We start from the raw sequence: 21,501 nt of genomic DNA, 5'->3' as shown, positions 1-21,501 counted from the left end.
GCCAGTTGTATGGGATTCCTTTTGTGCCAATTAGAATGAACGCAAACTTTTAAAAAACGAACAAAAATATACAATGAGAAAGAAAAAAAAACACTTTGATAATGAAAACAATAAACTCAGTTGCAAGAATGTGACATGATTTCTTAACAATTTTTTAAGTTTCGTTTTTGCAAATAATAGTTTTGTATTCGCTGCTAGATTTTTCATTTGCGCTTTCCGAGTTTTCGTTTACGCTTCGCAATTTTTCGTTCGCCTTTCTGGCACAAATCTCACGTGTAGGCAGGATTTATGGCCGCTTTACGCTGATTGGCTAGTGAGTTTTTGATTGACAGCTCCCTGACAAGGAAGTCGATACTGAAGACAGTTCAGTGCAACGAATCTTAGAGAACGATCTGCATGCTGTTATCTCTATTGTTTGTACTTTAAACTACTTTCTTATTTAGTTAGTATATTAGTAATTGGTATTTGAAGTTGGTAAATCATGCGCGGTGTGGATCCAAGCGTCCTCCTCATCCTCAGGTAAATGAATGTAATTCAGATAATAAAGAAAATCGCTAAAAGTTGTATTCCTGTACAGTAGCAATTCTGTCTTTACTTAGCTCGTTCATTGTGTGCTTTATACTTTCTGTCAGGTATTATTTTATGGACTGTAAGATTATTTTCTTAAAAAGGAACGAACAACTTGCATTATAACATCCAATAAAGACATGTTACAGATTATTGGGTTGTGAGAAAAACGTGCTAAATGAAAACATTGCTGCATAGTTACTGTACAGAGATTAAAACTTTTAGCGATTTTATTATCTCAGTTACATAAATGTACCTGAGGGTGACTTGTGTCCAGCTGAGGAGGAGGATGACGATGTCGCTCTTGCATACAGTCTCCTTTTAAAGAATTAAGTCCACTTATAATTCAAGTACTGTATCTTTCTTTTTAAACTCATGGTGAATGTACAGTATTATACCCCTTTCTTTACATTCACAGAAAGTACACCTCATAAAACACGTTTGGGGGGATTAGGCTGAACTAAAGCATGTGCGCACCCATTGCCAAACAAACATAGACATCAGTTTTAGAGGTCTGCAACCCGGTTCGGATTAATGTTTAATGAATAGCCTCGGGTTCGGTTCGGGTTTGTAACTAAAAAAAATATATAGGCTATATACAAACAAGTTTGCGTGCCGTTGCGTGTGCTTGCGTGTTTGCTGCGTTGTGACCACAAAAAAACACGAGAGAAAACACACACTTTTCGCATAAACTGTTCTGCGCACGTGCTCCCGCTCTTGTCCTCGTTGTCACAACACAGCAGGTGATGGTAAGATGAGTGCGATAAAGCAAAATATTAGCGATAGAAAACGTATTACAGTTCTAAATGTTGCAGGGAAAGCTGCACTCTGGAAGAATTATGATCTTGTCATTACTGTCAAGACTGGCCCGTAGTGTCCTCAGCATCCCTGCAAGTGACGTTAGCAGCCGCAGCGAGAGAAACTTCAGTGCAGCTTGGCTAACTTTTAATCAGAGGAGGACGGTGCTTAAACCAACAGTTCCAGGGGGTTTAAAAATGATTTTTGACTTTTACACCTGTTCACCCACAGCAAAGTTTTGTTATTGGTAAGTCTGTGCCATTTCTTATTTTTTCTTGCGTGTTCACTGCTGAGGGGGCATCCCGTGCCTTGGTGAAACTGTGTTTGCATACATGTTGCTATTTGTTTAATTATCATCGCAAGCAATCATAAAATCCAGCACGTTTCAACAAAGCTTGCTGTTAAACGCACTTCGGGTTCGGGCTTAAAATGTAACTGTAATGGTCGGGCCGGGTCGGGTTAAACAATCTCGGGTACGGGCCGGGTTCGGGCTTTCGTTTAAAGCCCGTGCAGACCTCTAATCAGTTTCACTCACCGCATGCGGTTCATGTCCGGCATCTTTTAGCGCTGGGACGGCTCCATTTATCAGTTTCAAATGATCTCCAAATCCAGCGTTATATTCACCGTTTATATAACATTCATCACCCAAATGCAGTGAACAAACAAACACCTGAACTTCACGAACGTATGCTCTCTCTCTCTTTCTCTCCTGCACACAAGTCAAAGTGACGTCTGCGCATGCTCCTTCTCCTGCTCTCCTTACTACCGCTTGGGCGTGCCGCGTGCTTTTCCAGGAGAATTGTCCAATAAGGGACTAAGAAAAATTGTTACGAAACAGTTTTATAGGTTTGAAAAAAACTTTCCGAAACCTGTACGATTGCTGTGGGAGTGTATCGAGCAGAGAAATACTACGTAATATGCCCGACTCGTTTTTTTGACAAAGATTCTCCCGGAAAAGCACGCCCATGGCAAGGCAAAAAGAAATAGCCCGCACACACGACAAGCAATAGGAAGACCCGCTTACCATCAAGATTGGCTGCGCTGATTCACGATTGGCTGCACTGTGGGCCTCTTGCGATAGTGAGAGAAGTTGAGGTGTGTTTGTTTGTTCACGGCATGTTTGTTTGTTCACGGCATTTCAGTGATGGATGTTGTATTAAGGGTGGATATAACTCTGGATTTGGAGATCGTTTGAAACTGATAGGTGGCGCGGTCCCAGACCCATCTAAAAGATGCCGGACATGAACCGCACGCGGTAAGTGAAACTGAGTGATATGTCTGTTTTGTTGGAAATGGGTGCGCACATGTTTTAGTTCCGCAACCCCCCCCCATCCCATCCCCCCTCACACGTCATATGTTTTCGGAAATAATCGTACAGCTGTATCTGTATTTTGTAAATGTGATCAAACTAAAGACTGTATGGATATTTGAAGGATGCGATACTATTCTGTAAGTACTCAAGATTAACGTGAGATGTGCAGAAACTGTCTGAGTTATGACCACTTAAATAAGATAAAAAAATAGGTGTAAATGTAAAGCGATGTGATGGAAATTAATTTAAAGAAAGCTGTGCAATGTTTGAATTTTACATTTAATTATTTAGTTTCTTCTTGAATACTACTGTTAAAGGGATTCACCCCAAAATAAACATTCTGTTATCATTTATTCTCCCTCGTGTGGTTAAAATCTTATGATTCTTTCTTCTGTAAAACACAAAAGTTATTTTGAGAAATGTCTCCGTGGTTTTGTGTCCATACAATGGAAGTCAATGAGGTCCAGTGTTGTTTGGTCACAAGCATTCTTCAAAATATCTTCTTTTGTGTTCTGTAGAAGAAAGAAATACAGGTGTTAAATGACATGACTGTGAGTAAATGATGAAAATGTTCATTTTAAATAAACCTACTGTACTTGAAAATATTCACAATTTTCAATTGTTAATTTTGTAAAAAAATAAAGTTTTGGACATAGTGCCCATACCTAGTTTTACTGAAATTGTCTGCCATTCTTATTTCTTTTATGTATTGTTACCTTGTAGTTAAAAAAAGTATTTTCTAAATCTTTTACTTCTTAAAATATTATTAAAAAACAAAAGATTGTGATAAGATTGTGGGTCGTGATGCTGCCTGAAAAAACCATGAATTGATATTTTGGCCATACCTCACACCCCAAGTTTTCTTTTTGAAAAACAACCAGTCTCAAGTTGATGCCCACACAGTAAAAGAAAAAAACTCTGAAATTGATGTGAATTTATGCCCTAACATTTTTACTGCAGTGTGCTGATTGAAAGCGTTAAAAGGTCACCGTGACATTATTTGTCTTGGCGATGAATTTGTGCTCTGGGTCCACAATTGCCTCCGAATGTGCCACCACCAGAGCAGACCACTGACCTAGAAAAGCAGGACTTAACCTCTATGATGTCTGAAGCAGTTTTCTTTGAAGTCATTCTGTGATTTTCACACTCTGTTTTGAAATTTTTGAGATCTGATCTTTGGGCTCAGCGAATAGGAAAGCATAGAAACTAAATGCTTAGTTACACGACTTGTTGCCATGTGCCAACTTTACAATTAGTCACAGCTAATGACTATTGATTAGAGAACTACAACAGGCAGTGAGATGTAACTGTGCTTTTTCATTCACATGTCAGCTAATTAGACTGAGTATTCATCGAAGTCCTGTAAAATAAGCGAGTAGAGATTTTCTTTAGAGAATTGAATGTCCTACCAGCAGCAATAGACAAGTTATAGGGGAACAGAGAAATGAGAATGAGAGTTGTCTTTCATCTTCAAAGTAATATCTCTGGGACAGTTAAGGACAGTGGCTTTACACGCCCACGATGTATTCATCTACCAACATCCATTTAGCTGCCAAGTCGAGTCCTTGTCATTGTAACTGGACTTTTGAGATGATTGAAATATGGGCAGTTCATGTATTATTCTCATCCAAGCAGAAATCAAAGCCCTTTGATCTGAGGCTTCAGCTGAGACGTGTTAGCTTGAAGATCTGTGTATGCTAAGTAATTTCGGAATATCGGAAGTCGGTTTGCTCACATGCAAGAGTGAACTTAAAAAGCTGGTGGGATTTATGAAGGCCTTATCGGCAGAGCGCTTTGCTGCTTCGAGCAGGCATTGGTATTCCTGCCCATACTTTGGGAAATAAATCAGAGAGCACTCTCACTCAGACGCCTGTCGAGAAACAAGTTCAGCTCTAATTTGCCTCTGAGATTTGCCCTCTTTTTCTCCAGAGTCAGGTTAAGTCCTTTATGTCAGCGCCTCTCTGACACCTGGGCGAAACGGAATTCGTGTAACGCACCCTCACGCGCTGAAACAGATCGATGTGTTTCTTTTAGCTCTTTGAAAGATTACATATTTTTGGAGGATATGGAAGTAGAGGATCTTCCATCTACAGACTTCTTGAACTTTAAATTGTAATTCGGGGAAATATCAAGGGTTTTCCTTGTGACACCTGCTCGGAATACAAAGGAATGTTCTCTCTCGCCGTAACACAGATGTAGATTTGCGGCAGAATGAAAGGGACGGGGGAAAGATTTATGTCGTGGAGAAATGCCTTTTCAGCATATTTTGGCTTAAAGCTCGTGAACTCATCCTGGTAATTCAAGAAGCTTGGCATGAAAAGAACTGCCCTTCATAGTCTGGGTAGACATGAAGGATGATGTTTTTTTTTAACGTTGCCTGCTTATGTTCTAAATTCAGCCCAACTATGAATATTTGAGTGTTTATCTTAAAATATGAACTATATTTTTTAGAGGACGTGAAATTATGAATATATTATGAATATTATGAAATTGCATAAAACATGAATGCTATGAAATTACATGATGTATTTTCAGCAAAACAACCAGAAACATGCAAAGAAACTTGCATTTGAAATAGATCCTTTTAGCAATTTGTGATTTTTTTTTCAGATTATAATTGTGACCTGCTAACTACAAAACACATAATCCTCCTTTTAAGTTTATTACAGTCGAAGGACACAACACCAATTTTCTGCTTTCTAGCGTCATAATTAGTCCTTGACGTTTTTCGTACACCTGTTGGTTGACATTCATGAATAATGCTGAAAACCAAAGATCAAAGTGGCAAATGCATTTCCCGTTCTGAATGCAATGACACGATCAATGGTTTAAGATTCACAATTAAGTGAACGCAAATGCGGCGTGTCAAAAAGCCTCAGTCATTTGCATTGCTTTAGTCTTTTTTGCCTCATTAAATTAGTTTTTCATGTTCAAATGCTCGACAAAACCAGGCACTTAGCGCGAATCTGAGTCTCTTTAATTAGAGCTGGGACAGGCCTCGTGTTTTGTAGAATTTCTCAGCATCAGAACCTGTGGGATTCCAAGTTTATCCCTTCATCAAAACAACCTCAGCATCAAAGCCGAATCCCTAGAATCAAAATTTAATCTAGTCTGCAGAGTCCCGCTGTAGACACCGTTGAAGCCGCATGCCATTTTTTTATGCATCTGTCATATTTTTGATGCTCACGCTAACACTTGACTGATCATTGTGTGATGAACGTATAGAATCAGACTGCATACCTCTTGTGAGCAGTAATAACTTGCGTGACCTAATAATTTACAGCAGTTTGGCTTGGATGTTGTTGAGTACGATGCGAGCGTGTAATGCGACGTGACTTAAACTGTGACATAAATTAACAGCACAGGTTATATACATGTAGTTCTCAAGTTTTATGCTTACTAAAAAGCCAATTGCATACATTTTTTACATCTTCAAATGTTGTTTATGCCAGATAGCTTGGAAAGTCAATTTTTCCGTGCTCCCTGAGCTACAAGACGCCTGTAATAAAATTACATTTGGCTGATTTTCAGGATGAATTACACCTCCGTTTCCACCTACTGCAGTATATAAAATCTAGCGTGCTTAAAAGCAAGAGAAAACTCATTAGTGAACTTTCTTTTCATCCATCAACTGCACTCAAGCTAAAACTTTTCATTTGAGCACTTGAACCACATAAGGTATTAATTCAATAATTCTCAGCTTCATCCGTTTCATGTTTTTATTGCCTTTTTGTCAACTACTCTGTTCATTGAGGTGTTAAATAAGAGGAACTGATTTTGTATATTGTCTTTTCAGGCGTTATGGTGAATATACTAGATTTTCTTCTTGCAACCTTGACATTGCACAACAAAGTGCAACCTGTCACACTTTGTTTAGATCGACGTGCACCGCTTTGGTCAGCTTCAGATGTCCCCGTTCAGTTTGTACCGATCCTTTGTGTCTTTGTCCCAGCAGCTGTCTTACTTCCTACTTCTCTTTGCTTTTAAGGTTTTGTAACAACCTAAATCCTGCATGCAGCTTTTTTCTGCTTCTGGTGGCCGTGGAGTCCCCTCGGCGGAAGCGTTCACGGCCGAGCGCTTTTGCTCTGCGCCACGCTTGGCCGATCGACTCGCCACATCGCTGCCGAAATGGGTCATTTTGTCGTTGACTCCCCTTTCCATCGCTGATCGTATTTACATGTGCCTGCGATTCAGCGTCCAAGCGCTCTTAATCACAGAATGGCAGAGGCACCATTTTGGTCAGGAATGATTAGATGTGCTTTGCTGAAGACCTGAAGGTCATACATTTTCTGAGCGGAGCTGTTGTCGTCGTGCCCTGCGGTGAGACGCCTGGTCCATCTAAAGTTAGTTGGATGTCTAAGATGTCAGGTTGGATTGGTCAGCAACAGCCAAAAATGTGTCTGCTCAGCAAACATGTCGCCTGTAAAGTGTCACTTCAATACACCTAAAGTTTAAACAGGTCAATGATGGAACATCAGCATTTTTTTTTGGTCTGGATAAATTTTACATAATTTTTGTGTAAAAATATACAAAAATGCTGTTTACACAGACAGAGGTGTGGATGAATGTTTTGCCTGATGAGAACGTTTTCAAATTTCGGTCATGAAATGTTGATTTCATGGAGACTTGAAAATTTAAATGAACTAAGTTAGGTGGTGAGGTCCGTGTTCATTAGGTTTGACATTTGCGCTAGTATAAATATTTCTAGTTGTCAGACAAATGTATTCCCATCTCACACTTGGATGGCTGCAGGCAGGTGTGTTGGGCAGCCGTATAATAGCTTGTAAAAACTGTTATGTTTAACTGGTTATTTATATTTTACAGCAAAGTTGAAATAAGGTTTAAAAAAACAATAGTTGACTGAGACCCAAATCAAAAAGAGCTCCAGGGGTTATTTACAAAGCCAGAGAAGCGTGAAAGGAAAGAAAGAACTCGGTTCACTTTCACCTGATTCAGTATTTTGAGTTTTTTTTAAACTGTTAAAACAGAGGTCACTCCTGTCAGGATGTTGTGGCTAGTACGCAGTGTTGGGTAAGTACTCTGAAAAAGTAATTAATTACTAGTTACTAATTACATATTCAGTAGAGTAATTAGATTACTGTACAAGTTACTCTCTTCAAAAAGTATTTAATTATTTATTACTAATTACTTTCTATATCCTATATCAACCTTGATGAGTTAAGTGATTCAAGGATAGACACGAAACTGCTCTTTTAATTCATTCAAATAAATAATATAAAACTACATAAAGTATTATTATTAATTACAAATGTGAGAATTATACATTAAAGCACGGATTTTACAGATAAATTACAGAAAAATAAGAGTAATCCCTTACTTTACTTTTTCAAGGGAAAAGTAATTAAATTATAGTAACTAATTACTTAGTAACTAGTTACACCCAACACTGCTAGTACGTTTGTTCAGTTTTACATTTGTAGTTAGTTATTTTATTTAAAAAAATGGGTGAAGTCAAAATGTCTTGTAAAAAAATAATGATTTGTAAAAAATACAGATTGTGATGAAAACCCTTAAAATACTCAGTGTAAGAAAAAATTACTTTTCACTTAAATTCTTTTTTTCTTAATGTTATTTGCTAGGGGTGGGGGAAGATTCAATTCTTAGATGCATCGCGATGCGAACATAGGCAATTCTGAGTCGATTCACAAATGTCAAAAAATCGATTTATAATTGTTAATATAAAAATAACGTGATGTTATCGGAACAAAAAGGCAGAAGCGGTGCATATCAAGTGAATCCAAATGTAGTTTTACAGTTTTTAGAAAATTTATATTATGTTAATATTATTATGAATTAGTTTTATTATTTATTATTAAACACGTCTCTCAACATGAACATAGCCACAGAAGATGACATGGTGTTTAAAATAAAAGAAAGAATGCATTTGTATTAACTCTGCACTTGGATTTTTTAATAACATTATATATCTGACATTCTTATTTGTCATTGACCCAAACACACTTATTAACAGTTATTATTGTAATTATTCCTATGTGTCTCCATCTGATTAAAGTACTGATTGCTGATACATTTATATACCTATAATTCCTTCCATAGTTGTAGGTAATAGACTTCTGTATGAGAACAAAACTGTGTAAAAGGGAATTGTCTTTCTCAATAGCTTAGGTGTTTCTCAGGTATTCAGTTGAAAGTTAAAAAATTTCCCCAGAGACAATCAGAAGAAATTACAATTTAACACAAGCCAGACCAACCCTGGTATTAAACCCGCTGAACCGCCTTTGGTTTCTGAGAGTGCGTGTCTATAAACATTAATCTTTCTGTCTGACTCTAATCTTCTCAAAATGTTGTGCACCTTACATTTAATTTAGTGTGACTCATGGTAGAGTTTGACACTTTTGACATGTAGTTTGATCACAAACCATGCTATTAAAAGTTTGAAAAATGAGTCTTGCCAAAGTACTGAAAGGGCTTGATAATTCTCAGATAAATGTGTCATTTTAACCCACAAGCTGTGTAAAGTAGTGGTTATTAATCAGATTCATGATCAATATGCAGTTCAGATATGTTTTATCTTACAGGAATAATTTACACGGCGGGCGCCCTGGACTGTGAGACTCAAGATTCCTATTGGCTAACAGTATGTGCGACGGACCGAGGTGTGGTGCCACTTTCCGCTTCCGTTGAGGTGTTTATCCAGGTGGAAGACGTGAACGATAATGCCCCGTTGACCTCTGAACCCGTCTACCACCCGTACATCATGGAGAACTCGCCCAGAGACGTGTCTGTGGTCCTTATCCAAGCACAAGATCCTGACGTCACCGCCTCAGATAGCCGTCTTACATATCGCATCACTGCCGGGAATCCTCAGAACTTCTTTGCCATTGATTCCAACACAGGTAAAAGACATCACATGTTGGTTGTTCATGTATTTCTCAAGGACTCATCATTTTTTTACATTTATAGCCTATTCCTTTCAAAGTCAAGGCCGGTGTCCTCCAGTGTCCAACATCCTTGTACTTCAATGAATACTTGCAGAGAATAACAAGCGCTATTGATAAATTGAGCCACACAGGCTTTAATCCGCATCACATCTGGATATTCGTTCGTGTGAAGAGTCAACACACATGCCGAGCTCTGATCCCGTGGCATGTTGGGTGCATGCTGCACTGCTGATTACTCCAGCGTGCTTCGCTGTCACTTAAGTGAGTCATGGGAGCTTGTGTATGCAGCTATAGTCTGATAGCTGAATGAATTAAAGGTTTTTGGTGCCAGCAGGAAAGCTTTTCATTCAACTATCGGCAAATCCCTCCAAGGCAGCATGTGCCGCTACATATTTACACTGGAATACAGAGGTATAAGCTCAATAAATCTAACCCAATATATATAATGAGATTGGAGTAAGTGAGTGTGTGTGCATTAAAGTCTGTTACGCTGAAGACGCCAGCGAGAGAAAAGACAGCTAATACTGTACATCTCCTTAACATAAATTCTATAATGGCCCGAAGCCCAAAGAAGAACATTTGTTTTAAACGCTAGTCCTTGCCGATGTACAATTCCAGCGTTATGGATGTGACATTTTCAGTCAAAACTTGAAATATAGATTCTTAGAGAATGGATTTATTATGAATTTATTGAATCATCTGTTTATATTTTACTAAACCCCTAAAGATGGAGTCCAGACATCAGAAAAATATCAGTCTAAGCACTTAAGTTTTATATTTTAAAAGAGGGAGAAATTCATGGATGTGACAAAAAATGACGCATGATTTTGAGAGACAACATACTTTGTATGATTTCTGTGAATTAAAATGTACAATCTGTATGCATCTATATTATTTATACTGTATTACTGCATTTTTGTTATTGTCACTTTCTGTCAGACCAAAAATGAACCAAAAAAGCAACAACCAAAATAAGTACTGCACAATCCAGAAGGAAAACCATGGAACTATGGAAAACTGTGATTTAAAAACAAATTTTTTTTGGCATTTAAACTACCAAATATTGACATCTGAGCTATGAGTACGGTGAAAACCTTTGGTAAATGGTTTGCCCAGATGAACAACCATAACTGAAAGGGATTGAAAATCTGAAGCAATTAAATGCAGAGAATCTCGTATTGTTAGGCTGTCATTACACAGCGCTGCAGTTATAGATTCTGTTTTTGCTCTAACCGCTGCTGGGAAAAAGGCACAAATTGCAATCACTCCCCAATAGTTAAGTCTGTTTTTATGGTTGTCTCCTATATTTAGCCTGAGCTGTTTTATGTAAAGAAATTTGCTGTTTGTGAAGGCAAGCATACAAATATTAAACTGATGAAAAGAGAGTGCATGTTTGATTATTTGTGCTGAGAAATGCTGTTGCTTTTTTAAGTGTTAAAACAATTTTAAAAAATCCAATGACCAGAACATCTTAGCGACCGCCCAGCACACCCTATAGCGGTTTTTCAAATCTTGCTAATGCATTGCAAATACTTGGAAAACACAATCTGGGTTGAAGACTTCATTGTCGGCTGCAATTTATGCACGGTCTGAAGTTAGTTTCGTAAGCGTGCCTCCTGTAGAGTAATTTCTTTAGTCACGCCTTCCCAACAATATCTTTATTCTGTAGGCTGTTGGTTGGCTTCCATATTGCTTTTGGGTAGTAATCCTGTGCTTGCACTTTCCTCACAAACATTTTGTTTGTGTCGTGTGTCAGCTCCGCGAGTTTGTAGCGCCTCTAATTTCTGTAATTGAGTCTCTCTGAATGAAAATGACACACATTGGGAAATGCTGTGGATTCCAGCAGCGCTGTTGAAATTCAAGCATCAGGAGTTCTTTGTTGCCATGGTTATGGTTCACACTCACAGACAATCATTGGCTCAGAAAGCATGCGAAATACATTTCTATCAGGTTAATGCACTTTCCGCAAAGGGGCTGCAAAATAGGCCCTGAAGCTACTTTTTTCTCACCTTAAGAAATGGTCAGCGTACTTAAACAGAATGAATGAGTTGATTTATTTGTGGTGTATTTTATGTGAGGTTTGCTTTTTTGAACAACCCCTTTGCCAAAATTTGAAATGTTTAAATGCAGTTTAAGACCCTAATTTTTATGATTTTGTTGTTTTCTACCAGTAAACGCTCAAGACCCATTGAAATGCTGTGAAACCTGCAGCTTTGTTTGATGCGTTGTCATAATTTTCTCTGAAACATGAAATTAGGGCGGAACTTATTGAATGGCCCCTGTTCTTTTAAAATAGCTAATAGCAGGGGTGGGAACTAGATTCTCCAGAGATTTTGATTGGTCAAAAGAATTTGATGAGAAACTGAAGTGCAGTATGATATAAAATTCATATTGGTTGAAGAGAGAGACTGTAAGTTTTGAAAGCTTATGTCTTATAAATGTGAGTTTTGTCAGTGTATTGCATCACAATGGTTCATAGATGTCCTTAAACCAAAACAAAAAGTTAAAGGGACTTTAAAGGGATTGTTCACCCAAAAATGAAAATTCTGTCATCATTTACTCACCGTCTTTTGAAGAATTGTTCCAAACAATGGCGGTACCCTTTGACTTGCATTGTTTGTTTTGTCTATACAATAGAAGTGAATTGGTACCGCCGTTGTTCAGTTGCCAACTTTCTTCAGAATATCTTTTGTGTTCTGCAGAAGAAAGAAAGTCATACAAGAGAGTGAGTAAATGATGACAGAATTTTCATTTTTGGGTGAACTATCCCTTTAAATAAATAAATGTTTGGGCAGATATAGAAATAAAATGAACTGGAGTCACCCCATCTGTTGAAACTTTTATTTTCTACAGAATTTCTGCAGTTTGTCCACAGCTGGAATTGGTGTCAAACAAAGAGACCCACTTAAACTTCTTTATCCACACTTTGCAGGATCCAGATGTCTTCTGCCTTAAGGAAGCATTTATATTCTAGAACAGCTTCCTGTGCTCACAGCTTCTTTGTAAATAGGCTTTAAAAAAGCACTTCGATGCAGCCACCGGGAGCTTGAAAAATAACCCTGTTCTTTCACTACATGCCATCTGTGAGCCGGGTTTACGCCAAAGGCCCTTGGTGTCATGAGCAGCTCTTTCTTCCACAATAAACAAACAATGCAATTTATGCAGTCTTGACTGACATGTTATTTATTAATCATCGCTGAAAGTGGAACGGACTGTTATTCCATCCGATTCATGCAGTTCAAGGGATTTGAGTATGTCGGATTATTGTCATGAAAGTTGACTCCTTATTGCATTTTGTTATTTGTTTTTTAGGGCTTATCACCACCACGTCAAGGAAGCTGGACAGAGAGCAACAAGCTGAGCACTTCCTGGAGGTACATGCATTTTTATCTGACTGCTTGATATTAGTTCACCCCAAAATAACTTTTTAAAAAAAAATAATTTTGTTATTACTCAGCCTTGTGCGGTTTTGACACTGTATGTTTTTATTTGTTCTTTGGAATACGGAAGGAGAGACTGCATTAAAGACAGAGAACGCTATAGATGTGTTTTGTAAAAGTAGTTCAATTGTAAGCTACAGTATGTCTTCTGAAGCCCTACTTTAACTTTGTTTGATGACCAAACTGAAATTTACATCTTTTCTTTTTGAAAATGTTCCCCTTTGTAATGCTTTTCTTTAAACTCTCTCAGTTAGTTGTGGGTGGTGGTTCAAATACATCACGCACAGAAAACAGTGGCATTTGGCTGCCATAGCACAAAAATAACGCATTCAAGTGTGGTGTATTATTTTTGTCCTTTTAGAGCTTAGTCAGTGAGTTGTTTTTTTGTATGAACAATGTGAGCACTCTTCAAATTTTTTCTTTGTGTTTTCCACAGCAAAAAATGTCAAAATGATGACTGTGACAAGTACTGATGTTATGAAATACTGAAAAGGAAGTGGAAATGATTACACTTCAACAGCCTCAAGCATTTTATTGATCACATCATATATGATAAGCTTTTACTTGTTTGTCTATCGATTTGTTTTAAGCACAAATGTGTCAAACTAATTTATTTTAGTTTACAGAATCCTTACTTTTCAGAGGTTCCAATGTGCTTTTTTATTTATGTTTTATATTGAATAATATTTTTTAACGTTGAATATAAATAGTGCATAGACCTCTTCAGATGAAGTAAAAATGCTAGTTCAATGCCGGTCTAGAAGAACTTCCTGTTCTAGTTACACAAACTTTTGAACAAAATATAAACAAAAGAATATTTATAACTGATTTAAAACATTAAACAAATATCTTTAAGTTTAAATCATATACAGCGGCGAAAAACATTAAGAGACCATTACAAATTTTCATTTAATCAGCATTTAGAGATTTATTGTGGCCATTCCAGACCAGTGTCTGTTGAATTTCAACAAAATCAAACCTCAGGAGTGACATAAAGTCATCCATCAGCATGGTGAAAGACGCTTGAAAACAGTGATAAAAAAGTTATCACAAAAACATATTTTTTTGAACTAAATACATGTAGCAATATTACTGTTGTATTACGTAAAATGAATATGAACATGTTTTTTGCAGTCTTTGATGTCTGAAAAAATGCAGAGCATCTTTTCTGTTATTTTGATCTGTTTCTCCAGTTTTCATTTTCTGCAAATAAATGAAAACAGAAACAATATTTTTATTTGAAATTTGGGGAAAATATTGTTAGTATTTCACAGAATGAAACAAAAAGTATAATTTTGCCTAAACACATATTTTTAAACGGTAAAAAAAAGAAATTAATTTTTAAATGGTCTCTTAATTTTTTTAGCGGCTGTATGTTAGATAAAAATAAATAATAATAAAACTGAAACTAAAACTGAAACTGTAAGTTCTTCTGTACCAGTGTTTACATTTTGCAAAGTGGTCTATAGCAAATAAATTGTGTTAAGGTCATAGGTTTGATTTTTAGGTAACACATACTGCTTTAAAATTTTTTACCTTAAATACACAGCAAGTCACTTTGGGTAAAACCATCTGCCAAATGCATTAATGTTAAAGCCATAGCGAAGCGCTCTTTAACTTCACAACACGTGCAGATGCGCAAATTTTCACATAGCCTGATGAGCAGCCCTTAAATGACTGATTGGTCAATGACATCGGTACAGTAGAGCTGATCAATAACATGGGTGTTCCTCCCCGTGACTGTCCTACATGCACAGGGTGGAATGAAAGCCATTGATTTTGTGCTCACTAAGTGATGATTCACTTTACAGAGAGCTTCCAGTATCAAAGTTCACATCTTACAAACTACTGCCTGGAGGAGCCTCCTTTGAGAGCGGGCCCAACATCAGAGTCCTCCAGTGCGTGCTGGTGACGGTCGAGCGCCCTATTAAAGATTTAGTCCATTGAGGCTTTCATGATCCGCTGCCTGTGAGTGTGCAGTGGTTTAATGGCCCCTGGCCCCTTTTTTGTTGTCACTCTCTGATCAGTGACATGCGCTCTCAGGAGACATCAGTGTGAATCAGATGAGTAGACTCATGGGCTTGTTTTTGGTTGAATATGCGTATTGATGTATTTGTTCGTTCATTTATTTTAAAGTAGCAACAACATTTTAGACGATGTGAAATGGTTTTGTCACAGGGTGGCGGAGAGTCACGTAAAAGGCGCTGTTTCTCTTCAAACAATTTAGTTTCTCGATTCCTCTGAGCTACCGACTTCAACTTCATCCGCCGAGACCATTACATCATTCACAAAACAACTGAGACGCACTTAACCAGATCGCAATTAATAAAATCGCTTCCTTCATCCATTCCAACTGTCCTTTTTCATCTAGTTTAAGCTCAATTTTAGCTTCTGACTTACTCTTAAAACTTGGCAGTGTGGTGTACTACACATTCTGTAGCTCTTATTCAAGAAAGTGCTTGTTATGTTTCTCATTTGTGCGTCGCTTTGAATCCAGCGCCTGATAAATGACTCCATGTTAATGTAATGTAAGGCTGATCACTAAAAGCCTGTCTTTGAATAAGCTGCATGATCTGAGGTATCATTCATGCGAGAAGTAAAACGTAAACTGTTCCAGTCACACACAAAAGTCTTATACTTCATCATTGTCTATATGTGTGTGTGTGTGTGTGTTTTTAGGTTACTGTTATGGATGGAGGTGGTATCTTCAGGCAGTCCACTGTCTGGGTGATAGTTCACGTCCAGGACGAGAATGACAATAAACCTGAATTCTCAGACTCCGTATACCGGATCAGCCTTCCGGAGCGGGACCGGAACAAACGCGGCGACCCTGTTTACAGAGTGTTTGCCTACGATCGCGATGAAGGGTCCAATGCGGATCTCACGTACAGCATTGTGGATGGAAATGATGATGGCAAATTCTTTATAGATGCCAAGACGGGCATGGTGTCGTCCAGGAAGATGGTCACAGCTGGTGGTTATGATATTCTTATGGTAACAGACTGTCCAATAGATACAAAAAACAAATCACTTGGGGTCTTAAGTCCAGCTTGTGGAGGGCGACTGTCCTGCTCACTATAAAAAAAAGGTTTGACTTGACTTAAAGGAATAGTTCACCCAAAAATGAAAATTCACTCGTCATTTACTCACCCTCTTGTCATTTCAAACCTATTTGACTTCCACGGAACACAAAAGTAGATATTTTGAAGAACGTTGGTAATCAAACAGTGCCGGCACCCATTCACTTCTATTATATGTACACGAAACCAATGCAAATGATTGGGTGCCGGTTAACAACATTTTTCCAAAAAAAAAATTGTGTTCTGCAGAAGAAAGAAAGTCATACCGGTTTGAAGGTATCCCTTTAAGTATCTCAGTCTAGTCAACCAAATATTCTTATGTAGACTAATATTATTCAGTATGCACAAAATAATAAATTAACTCCTACCAAAACTTATTTGTTCGAGTTACTTTATTGTCTTTATTGGGAGAACATTCTGATGTTGGACTTTTTGTTGTAGCTAAACTTTGTGACATTGACCCTCAAGGAGCTGGATTGGAAACCCCTGCTTTACTACACACTAAGGTTATTTTCACGTGCAGTGTTAGCAACATGAAATGTATATATTTTTGTTTCTTATGTTCTCTGTCCTGCCCAGATAAAAGCAGTTGACAATGGCACCCCTCAGAAGTGGTCGACAGCCCGTTTGCGTGTTGAATGGATTCGGAAGCCTTTGCCTTCACCACGGGCCCTGAGATTCACCGCCCCAGTTTACAACTTCACAGTGGCGGAAAACGCCAAAGTGTACGAGTCAGTTGGAGTAGTACCGGTTCGGCAAATGGAAACTCCTTTGTGGTTTGATATCATTGGTGAGCATCAATAAAATGTTATTTGCATTCGATACTTTTACCCCGAAGCATCTCACATTGCATTGTGGGTATACTTTTTAATTCGGTTTGCATGTTTCCTGGGATTTTTACCCATGAGCTTGCCATTCTCTGACTTAAATCACCAAATCTATCAATATTACTATTATTTGATATAATTTTTCTCTTTCATTAAAATGCATCGTTTTATTGTACACTGGGGTGTAGAGTTGAACTGCACCAGATACAGTAAATAAATATAAATGTAATTTCCAGTGATCGTATTTTCTAAGCTGTTCTGACAATGATTTACTCAGTTTGCTCTTTTCTTACAGTATATATCTTGTACATATTTATTATTTGTGCCTATACAAGTTATGCAGCAGATGATTTATGAGTCAAATAAATATATTATAATAGCTTCATAGTTACAAACAACTCCACCTCAAACACATTATGAAAAAATGTACAATTTGATGTGCTTTTCACAAACTTACAAAGCAAATTTCACAACAAATTTCTGTCAGTTACTGTATGTCACGTGAGGTATCGTCTTTGGTATCGGTGCATTTTTACGAGTATGAGTACACGAGCTTAGTATCAGCCAGTCTTGGTATCTGTGCATCCCTAATTGTGTATTTATTTAATATTTAAAAAAAATCTAAAATGAATAAACACGTTTTTGTTTTCTTTGAACGTGTCTCTTCTGTGGGCTCAATATGTATTTTTCTTTGTTCCTCTACATTTATCCGGATCGTTCTCCGTAAAGGTGGAAGAACGTCGCGCGAGATGTTTTATATCCCACAGAGCTCCTGTGTTGGAAACTGTTCGGCTGACACTGGTAAGTTCACCGTCTGTCAGTATTTTGTATTGTTTTGGCAACGCGAAGGGTCGGCTAGTTTATCAGATACTTCTACATACTCGCTTTAAAAACCATTTGCCGCAGGGCAAACGTGAAACGCTCAATCCTGCAAACGCTTTTGAGCGCTGAGATACCTTCAGGAGTGCGGGTCTTCTGATCTCGACTAAGTGCGGTGGAAATTGAGTGGAATTGGAACAGATGCATGCAATGAATACTAAAAACGCTCGGCAAGTTTGCCCTTATCCTTCAGAATGGACCTGAATTAATGATTTGCGAATCTGCCGTGAAAAGGCTCGAACCTGCCACAGATGTTTGTGGGAGTCAAAGATAAGAGACCCGAGGCTGATGGGAAAGATCCCAACATAAACTGTTGATGTTTCTAAAGCTGTGAAACTTCAGTAGAATGTGAAATATTTCTTGTTGAAAGGCCAAACCACTTGACAGTTCAAAATCATGCTAACTCTGTTTTTTTTGGGTGTAATAGGTAACTATGATGGCCCTTTTGATATTCGGAGAGGGATGGGGGCTATTGTAATAGCCAGACCTTTGGATGCCGAGACGCAGTCCCTATACAACATGACAGTACAGGTGTCAGATGGGACAAACACAGCAACCACACAGGTATCATCAGTTGAAGCTCTTTCCCTAACAGATGTTGCAAGACTGCAGAGTGTGCAGGAAACTTTTCTCTTTTGAATATTCTTGGCAGCTGTGCCCGAAATATCCAAGAGGGAAATGGCATATCTCTGGATTTGAAGCAGTCTGCCAACCCTTATCTAATTTTACCAACATACGTTTGTTATACAAACGGGATATCTGTATAATCTAGCACCAAATGTGTCTTCGGGTCCTTATTATTTCAGTGTCCTAGAAACCCGCATTGTATTGTCGCTTCAACATATGGACCTTCTATTTCTAATACTAGCGTTTTGACAGTACATTGTATTTCTCATACATGAGATACCAAATCTGACTGTGCAAAACTAAAACTCTATTTTCCTAATCTCCAGATTTATATAAAGGTTTTGGACAGCAATGACAACGCTCCCGTGTTCTCGGAGCGTCTATATCAAGTGTCCATTTCTGAGGATACGCCGGCCGACACCGAGGTCCTGCGCGTCCGTGCAAAAGACATGGATGAACGAGCGAAGCTGAGCTACTCTGTCCATAGCAGCGTGGATCCGACGAGCATGCGGATGTTTAGGATCAATCCGGGCACTGGCGTTATGTACACGGCAGATCGACTGGACTATGAGACACGCGCTCAGCACATCCTCACCGTCATGGTGAGACACGGCGCACGTTTGTCAAGCCAAGTGGTTTCAGTGTCATTCCCGTGTGTGTACTGAAGTTAAGTGCAGGAAGATTTATAATGCATATAGTCTTACAAGATGTATAGAAACAGAAGTAAAAGAGTAATTTTGTAATAGAAGCAGATGACATAGTCTGTGTTTGAGAAACAATACATACAAAAATATATAGACTAATAATGTAAAATTCCTAATTGTGGCATATGCGCAAGGATAGGTGAACTGGTGTATGATGCAACATTGTCTCGAGGTTGATGCAGTACAGAAAAGATACACGGATTGAACCATAAAGATACAGCTACAGCTTTCCTGTAGCTCAGTGGTTAGAGCATGGCGCTAACAACGCCAAGGTCATGGGTTCGATTCCCAGTGATCGCACATAATTCGAAACAAATGTATAATATAATGCAGTGTAAGTCATTTTGGATAAAAGCGTTTGCCAAATGCGTAAATGTAAAATATCCTCGGAGCAAATTATGAAAAATATGCCTGTCAGTATAAAGAGAAAGAGCTACGTGAATAAAAGTAAGTTTGTTTCATGCATCTGTACTCGGGGTGTAATAAGTTGATAGATTAGTTAGATGGAAAGTATGGAAATGAAATCTCTTCATCTCTGAAGTTTCTCCCTGACTGCATCAATAAGATGAAATGAAGAGCAAATGAAGTTTTATGCTTCCTGATTTTTGTCTCCTGAGAAAAAGACCCCAGTAATCTCACATGTCTCCTCCGGAGTTTAAGAAGATCTCAACAATGTTACAAACTCTGCCAAGATAATTAATTGGATTGTGAAAAATGGGTCTTGCATATCAATATGAAGCATATCAATATGAAGGGTTGAAAGGAGAGGGGTTGAAAAATTCGAGGGATTGGCAAACGTCAGCTGAAAAGAGAAGTCGTTCAGAGGCGGAGCGAGATCATATATTTTGATTAAAGATTCCCAAGACAAACTTTCTTTTTTAAATTACATGCACCTATGAATCATGCACGGTAAGATCGGGGACATGCATAAAGTAAATAAGGTCATTTTTTGTTTTATGTTGGCTTGAAATAAAACTTTAATTAAGAAACTCAATAAGTCTCTTCAGCTGTGAGAGAGCAAACTCTCAAAAGCAATAAATTTTCCTCTGGACTGTTTCATGCGTGAGACAAATAAGAATGTCGTAAGCGTAGCCATTTATACTGTGACATTATGTGACTGTGGTAACACTATACAAAATAATTTGGTGTTAGATAGTATAAATACTGTTCTTTATTGTTTATTTTAGTTAATTGTGCATTAACTAATGTTACAGGGTGTCCGCGGATCCTTAAAATGTCTTAAAAAGTCTTAAATTCCATAATGTCAAAATAAGGCCTTAATTAGCATTAAAATGTCTTAAATCGAACCGACACTGTAAAGAAGATTTTATTTTCGTTTTAAAATCATGTACGTCTATTTGTCATGCAGAACAAAATAGTCGGAACCAACTAACAAATCACACGTTCGCGGGGGGTTCGTTAGGTGAGTGGACTGGACATTACCACATGGAGAAAAGTTGGAGCTTTAGCCATGGGGAAGTGCAAATTTGTTGCTATGAAATTGGTCATAAATTTCATTCTGCACGGTATTAAAAAGTCTTAAATCTAACTCTCAGAAACCTGCTGATACCCTGTGTTAACAGATTTTAAAACTGTAATGTTACTGTAACTAATGTAGTTAAAGGGATATTCCACCCAAAAATTTAAATTCTGTCATGAATTACTAACCCTCTAGTTGTTCCAAACCTGTATAAATTTCTTTGTTTGGTTGAAAACAAGAAAAGATATTTGGAAGAATGCTAGCAACTGATAGTTCTGGGGCACCATTGACTACCATAGTAGAAAAAAGCCTACCATAGAAACAAAGAAATGTATACAGGTTTAGAACAATTTGAGGATGAGTAATTCATTTTTGGGCAGAGTATCCCTTTAACTAATGTTAACAAATTGATCCTTGTTGTAAAGTCTTACAGATGTGCAGATGTTTTCAATCTGTTTAACTGTTTCTTTATATCTCCCTACTTTCCTCTTTTTTCAGTCTTTTTTCACTATTTGCTTGATTCCTCGCAGATCTTTTCCATTCAGAGACTTGCCACACTTTTACTTTTCTCTTCAGGCCTCTCGCTTTCTCTCTTCTCCTATTTTGTAGGTGAAAGATCAGGAATTTCCCTATTACAGAGACTTGACACGAATTATTGTGGTTTTGGAGGATGCCAATGACCAGTCTCCCGTCTTCACTCGCACCGTTTATGACTGTACAGTGTTTGAATCGGCCTCTCTTGGAACAACGGCTTTACAAGTGATGGCATTAGACCGAGACTCGGGCAGAAACGGAGAGATTGTTTACTCAGTTGATGCAGGTAAACATTGCATGCTCTTAAGTGTATTACAGTCCAATGTACTA

At 37.9% G+C, this 21,501-nt stretch overlaps 1 protein-coding gene across 1 annotated transcript in view; it reads left to right on the top strand.

Annotated features, from left to right (window-relative positions):
• The window catches only part of LOC130546215 (protocadherin Fat 3), a 55,961-nt gene that overhangs the window by 4,734 nt on the left and 29,726 nt on the right, over positions 1 to 21,501 (top strand). The window contains 8 exon segments of the mRNA XM_057321354.1: positions 9,238 to 9,555; positions 12,913 to 12,974; positions 15,720 to 16,034; positions 16,700 to 16,910; positions 17,677 to 17,748; positions 18,254 to 18,390; positions 18,780 to 19,055; positions 21,247 to 21,457. Coding sequence (XP_057177337.1) covers positions 9,238 to 9,555; positions 12,913 to 12,974; positions 15,720 to 16,034; positions 16,700 to 16,910; positions 17,677 to 17,748; positions 18,254 to 18,390; positions 18,780 to 19,055; positions 21,247 to 21,457 — 1,602 coding nt within the window.

This window comes from Triplophysa rosa, linkage group LG22, assembly GCF_024868665.1.
Source record: "Triplophysa rosa linkage group LG22, Trosa_1v2, whole genome shotgun sequence".
In the NCBI taxonomy this organism is placed as follows: Eukaryota; Metazoa; Chordata; class Actinopteri; order Cypriniformes; family Nemacheilidae; genus Triplophysa; species Triplophysa rosa.
The sequence above is the reverse complement of the archived record's forward strand: the minus strand, read 5'-3'. Positions and strand labels throughout refer to the sequence as shown.